A 6,652-nucleotide genomic window follows, 5' to 3' on the forward strand; every position below is an offset into this window, starting at 1 on the left:
TTTTTTGGGTGCGTGTCGTTTTCCAGGAGGTCAAAGTGACGAGGTGGGTCACACACGGGGGACGGGCACGCAGCAGGTGAGTGAAAGCCACACCCCCTCCTTCGCGGCGCTCAGTGGTCGTGAGCTTCTCCGTTCAGGCTGCCGGTGTGACCGACGTCCTTCGGTTTGAGGGCCTGACCGGGATCTTTGCCGGAGCTGGAATAAATCTCCTCGTCCGAGCTGCTCTCGATGTCGCTGCGGCTGTCTTTCGCCACCTGCACGAGGAAATGCACACGTTTACCATCGACTGGAATACAAAGTAGTTTGAAGTATTTAGTGATGAACCAAAGGATTGGATGCTGATGATCGCGCTCGATGGAAAGACGAAGGATCGGCAGAGTAATTCTGATCTTCCGCTGAAGGGAAAGTACGTTTAGTGGAAGTCCAGTCCACCCATTAGTGACTCCTTTAACCCATCATATACATCAGCCTGGCGACGATTCACCTCTGGGTTGTATTTCTAGGGGACGAGACTTCCTTCTCGTTGACACTCCAGAGACGACGCCTACGACCGGATTGTTGATGAGGAAAAGCCAAATCATCCGTCACAGGAGGTCAATGCGCTCCGCCTCTTTTTTGCTTTCCACAGGGAGCGTTTTACCTGCGTTGAGCCAAAAGCTGGCGGCGCCAGAGGAATCACCAAACTGCCGGGGACCATGAATTTGAATATCAATCCAACCAATCGTTGTTGAGCTACGTCAATCTGACCCGACGTCGCTGCTAGCGTGGCTCAGAAATAATGTATTAAAATAATAACTGTGCTACACAATGAACCCGCACTGACCTTTCCCTTGAATACGGCTTTGATGGCGATGCGAGCGATGAGGTAGAACCAGATGATGTGAAGAGTCTGCAGCACCAGCAGCATCCCGTTGAGCAACCACCAGGACTGGTACGGCCCCACGATCTCCCAGCTCTCCACCAGGACGGTGTAAACGACCCTGCAACACACACACAACACACACACGGACGTCAACGGAGCTCTCGTATTATTTTAGACACAGATTTAAATGATGAAAATGGCGTCCGATTGTCAAAACATGCGACAAGTCGGCAAAAGACATTTGATTAGTAAATAGGAGCTCATTTGACTCACCAGAAAGGGTAGATGACGAGTCGGGTGATGAAGAAGCTCACGCTGAACACCACGAACAGGCCGTCGCACAGCCTCTGGTACTTGGCGTAGTTGGCCATCTTGGCAGCCTGGAGGGGTAAATAAGGAATTAGATGATTCGCGGTATTAAAATATCACAAGACAAGTATTTCCAGGAAGTGGGTCACTGGAGAAAAAAAAAAAAAAAAGTAGCTCTATTCTGCTTTTACAACTACTTTTTTTGTATTTTTAGTGGATTAGATCTCTCGAGTTGTTCTTAATGCTTTTTTTCATGCTGGGTGATTTCCAAAGAAATCTAAGAACACATCTCTGGTGAACAAAAGATTTAAAGTGGTGCGTCTTTCATGCCATTATTTCCAGATCTGTCGATCAAATCAACGAGCAGATGAGTCGATAATAAATCATTCTACTCGTCCAAGTCTGCATTTGGGCGAGGAAAACCCACAACTGGTTCCGCTGCATTCCAGAGAGATGCGTCATTGTGGTGCTAATAAGACTTTGACGTCAGACAGGTCGTGCAGGTCGCTCCGCTACACAGCGGGTATCACCGCGCTGCACAGACTTTCATCCTCTTTTGAGCTTTTTACATGTTCGACTGACTGTTAGCTTCCTTTCTTTGGCATTGTGTTCATAACATGAAGAGTCCTTCACCTCGAGGAAGACGTCGGAGGCGTCGTGCACGCACATGACCAGAGAGCCGGCCCGCAGCATGTTGTTGGCGTAGGACGCCGTGATGAGGAATATGGTGGCCAGGTGGTGGACCAGCATGATGACGAAGTCCTGTCGTCGGTGGGGCGAGGAGAGAGAGAGAGAGAGAGGGAGGGAGGGGCGACAGAGCAGAGGTGAAAAAACGCCTGCAGCTAAACGTGAACAATGAGATGAAGGCGGTGAGATCAGTCCCCTCGTGTCACCAACTGAAAGACTTGTGTAAACACCGGGATGACGGGCTGAGTCCAACCCGTTCTGAGCGCTACGATGATTCTGAAACGCCGGCGTTCCGACGCCCAGATTCAGAAAAAAGGTCGCGGCGCTGTTTACTCACCTTGCGCTTCACGTCTATGAACTGGGAAAACATCAGAGACCAGTAGAAGGAGAGCTCGGCCGCGTAGTGGATGAACTGCTCTGGGCTCTGATGCTGTTGGAGGGGAACATGGAAACAAAAACACCTCTAAACAAACACGGGGACGACGACGCTGCTGCTGCTGAGCAGATCGGAATAAACAAGCAGATGGATATGATGGAAAATGCAATTCGTGAATGTAAACTACTATTCACCTGGAAAGGGTAGTTGTCCCAACACAGTCTGGTGTCCCACGTCCACGGCGACTTGACAGAAACGGATGAAATGTTCATATTATTACTTCAAACATACACAGCAGGCTCTAAAAAGCTGAAGCTGTGGAGCCTCGACTCACTGCTATCGAATGGCTTTTATTTACCATCGTTTTCTCCGTTTTTATGATTTTATTCTGCTTACATCTTCATCTTAAATCACTTTTTTCAACGTTGTTTCTTAAAATCAGAATCAGCTTTAATGGCCATGTAAGTTTGCACATACATGGAATTTGACTCCGGTTTCACTTTGCTCCTCTAACTTATACACAATATACAGTAAAGAAGATAAATAGAAAAAGATTTAAAAAAGACATTAAAGACAGTAAAAGGCGCTGTATGAATACAATTATTGTTATGAAACACTTCAATGCAACAGCATCTTCTTTTTTATTCTCTTTATCTTCCCAGATGTTATATTATTGTCTCTATTATAGTTATTATTGGTATGCAACAGAATTAATGTCTTCCTTTAAATCTCTTCCTCAGACTCAATGTGATTTAATCCACTATTTCTAAACTGTTGGTATATATATACTATTTTAATAACTTCATCTACCTTATATCCTCATCTTGATCACTTTAAATCATGTTTCCTTTCCAAAGAACTTTGTAACATTGTGTTTGAAAAGGTGGCATTTAAATAAAGTTGTTATTACTATGATGAAACGCGACTCACCACCCACAAATGTCGGACGCCGTAGATGAAGATCCCCAGGTAGAAGGTTAGTCGCCACCTGAGGCGACAGAAAAAGAACTTGCAACTTGTTCTCTTCTTAAAGTCTGCAGGAAATCTAACGTCCACGAGGCCGACACCACTCACATGCTCTCGCAGAACTTCTTCTGCACGCCGGGCTTGTCCTGGTTCCGTCGGACCCGGAACCACCTCTGTATTTTCCGTTCATCCCAGTCCAGCTGCTTGCAGAGTCCCTCCAGTTGCCTCGTGTCCGGACTCTGAGGAGGACAACGAGAGAGGAACTATAGTCACTGAACGCATCACTACGCCGGCGTCGGCGTCGGAAGTCTTCCGGGCGCGTCGAGCAACATTTGGATGTAAACGTGTACCGTTTTGGACTGATACGCTTTCTCCAGGACGGCATTGGGCTGAGCTTGCCGAGGCACTCCGGCCTGAATCTGAAGTATGTGGGCACAGGGCTTGGCCACCAGCCTGTTTACACAGAGGCAGCAAAAAGAGAGGGAGGGGGAGAGAGAGGGGACACAGATGTGATGAGGTATGCAGAGAGACAGACATGGAGAGAGTCAGGGAGATAAGTTAGACATGTTGCAGTTTACATGTGGCCTCCTTCATTGACGCGGTCTGTCGACTGTGCAGTTTTCTCACACAAAGTAATGTTTGACTTAGTCTTAGAGGGGGAGGGAGTCTAAGACAAGCGCTGGGAGGGGACCCTGGGGAATGTGGCACCTCGCCTAAACCGAGCGGGATGACCTCTGTCATGTGAGGATCTGGGATGGGATGGAGGGAGAGGGGGCTTGAACCACAACACTGATGTGTGTCACATGCCCAGAAAATGTCATTTTCGTCTTTTAAAATAGCACAACACACGACTAATCTGGCAAAAAAACAACCTAACATGGAAGCGAAGTGCAGACTGAGCTTTTTGGGGCCCTTTCATTGGAGTGTTAAGGAGGGCCGCACACACACACACGCACACACACACACGCACACACACACACGCACACGCACACACACCCCTACTTTAGCTGCACTTTGGTGTGATTTTTGGATTTAGGAATACAGATATGTTTTTGTTTAAAAAAATAAAAGCACATAACCCAGGCTCAGTTACCAGTGATCACAGGATCAATGGCACCGCATCGGGGATGTAAGGGGAGCATATGTTTGAATTGTTATCACAGCCCAAACTATCTCACCGAGCAAGGTAAACATGTGTTTCAGGCCCGTGAGTCATCACCTCAAAGGAATGCTGACACTGTGAATAAGAGGCGAAGGCAAAAACCAACAACCAGGAGAGAATAAGCCAATAATTATGAAGTCACGTGGAGGGGAAAGGAGCAGATACAGTCCCGTCTATGCAGTCAATTTGTTAAAATGCAACTAATGTTATTTATTAAACTTGCAACAGCTCAAGTTTTAGTTTTTTTTGGTGTTGTTGAAGCCTCCAGAGAGTCGGTTCTTCTTTAGTGTCAGGAGAGTTTGCGTGCATAAAGTATGAGTCACCTATTCGGCTTATTGCGAAGGGTTTGGTAGCGGTTTTTCCACTTTTTCGCGTGTGTGTGTGGGAGCAACAGTTGCCACATATGCTGAAGCCCTCCAACTGTGCACGCGCACGGAGCACACATCCAAAATGAAGTAAAAAAAAAAAAAAGCGTCACCCCAAAAAAAAGAAAGAAAGAAGAAACCCAAATCCACAGATAAAAAAAAAAAGAGGAGAAGCGTACCTTTCAAACAGCAGCCGGAGCAGGAACACGATGACGGCCAGCGGCAGCGCGTAGAGTAGGTGTCTGATCCGGGGATACTCCACGCCAGGTGGTGGGTGCTCCAGATCCGCCCATGTAACATTTTCTGGAAGCCAAAATCTCTCACTCCAAATCCAGTCTGAGATAGAGGAAGTCATCGGGGTGCAGAAAGCAGCAACAACAACACAAAAAAGCACACACACACAAAACAAAAAAAGCCGCTCGAGATCAAACAAAGAGGAAAAGCGAAAAGAAGGTAAACAGCAACAAAGTAGCCTCTAGTCGCACATCTGGTGGCTGCAGTCAAGTAACGGAAACTACCCGCTCGGTGGAGATGTTTCCACCGAGAGAAGAGCCTCACTTCTGGTTCAGCTCGACACGTAACGCTCAGCCTGAAGGGCGACACCCACCTGATGAGGCAACTTCTTCTTCTTCTTTCTTCTTCTTCTCCTCCTTCTTCTTCTCCTCCTTCTTCTTCTTTTTCTTTTTATCAAAGATGTTTTCCACGTGCAGGATGAACACGCTGTTTTTCGAGGTCTTTTTCTCTTCAACGTGATATTTTGCCGTGACAAGAAGGAGTGTGGTGGTAATTTAACATTAATGTGAGATAATATCAGATGACACCTGGATGACTTTTGCAGTTAGTTAGCTCTAGATTTGAGTAGTTTTAAGAGAAGTTAGCCATCATTGCAGGCAATTAACAGTCACCTAGCTATATGTTGGAGTTGTTTGGTGGTGAGTTACAGTTTAAATATATGAAAACAAATGTTTGGACACATTTAACCCTGTTGCTTAATATTAAATAAGGGTTAAATATCAGTTAATCATATCAACTAACTCCTATCAGTTAGCTACATCCGGTAAGATGCCATTATTTAACTAGCTTAGCTCAACTACAAGCTACAATTAACTTAAGCTAATATAAGATGCAATTAGCTCTAAGTTTCACTAGTTCAGGATAAGTTGGTCATCATCACAGGCAATTAAGAGTAATGTAAATATATGTTGGAGTTGTTTGGTGGTAAACTATGACAGTTTAAATGTATAAAACCAATGTTTGGACACATTTAATCCTGTGACTTAATATTAAGGAAGTGAATATCAGCTAGCAATCAGAACAACTAGCTAACAGCTAGCTAGGTTAGTTATCTAGCTATCAGCTAGCTACATCCAGTTAGCCAACATTATTTAGCTAATGTTCAGTAGCTAACTTAAGATTAGCATCTAACTTTATTAAGATTATAACACTAGTTGACTAAGTTTGTTTAGTGTATGTTATGTACCATGACGGGTAAAAAAACAAACTAAAACTTATTAATCAGTTGAGTATAAAACTTGCTTAAATTAAGAGCAACTCGCATTTCCAGTAGATCAACATCACAAAAATGACTTGAATGTGAACTTAATTATCTTAAAAATAATATTTCCATAGCCGGCCATATAGCGTTGCATGGATAGAGTCTAATCAAAGAGCCCTGCAATAAATCAATCCTTTTTTATCGAGGTTTTAATCTTCTAAAATGGCCATAAAGAGTAATCAACACCTCTCTAAAACGCTTTCATATAAAACCTGACAGTTATAACCCTCACAAAAGCAGCATTAAACTCAGGAGTGTAGACTACTTCCATTCATCACAACTACTAGGCGCCTTTGATAGGATGTATTCAACAATATCAGGACAGATTTAATGCTGAGGCCACAAGCAGATTGCTTTATTGCATTTGGTA

At 44.7% G+C, this 6,652-nt stretch overlaps 1 protein-coding gene across 1 annotated transcript; it reads right to left on the reverse strand.

Annotated features, from left to right (window-relative positions):
• Positions 1-110: 110 nt before the first annotated feature.
• LOC306743528 (ceramide synthase 5-like) lies at positions 111-5,145 on the reverse strand (the record flags this gene model as incomplete). Its single annotated transcript, XM_079226047.1, has 10 exons — positions 4,907-5,145; positions 3,551-3,653; positions 3,309-3,439; positions 3,165-3,222; positions 2,429-2,479; positions 2,196-2,288; positions 1,805-1,933; positions 1,136-1,242; positions 824-980; positions 111-254 (listed from the first exon to the last, which is right to left on the reverse strand). Exons 1-10 carry the CDS (start codon positions 5,080-5,082, stop codon positions 111-113), a joined length of 1,149 nt encoding a protein of 382 aa, XP_079082173.1. The 5' UTR covers positions 5,083-5,145.
• Positions 5,146-6,652: the final 1,507 nt, after the last annotated feature.

This window comes from Taurulus bubalis (genome assembly GCF_910589615.1).
Source record: "Taurulus bubalis genome assembly, chromosome: 11".
Taxonomy (NCBI): Eukaryota; Metazoa; Chordata; class Actinopteri; order Perciformes; family Cottidae; genus Taurulus; species Taurulus bubalis.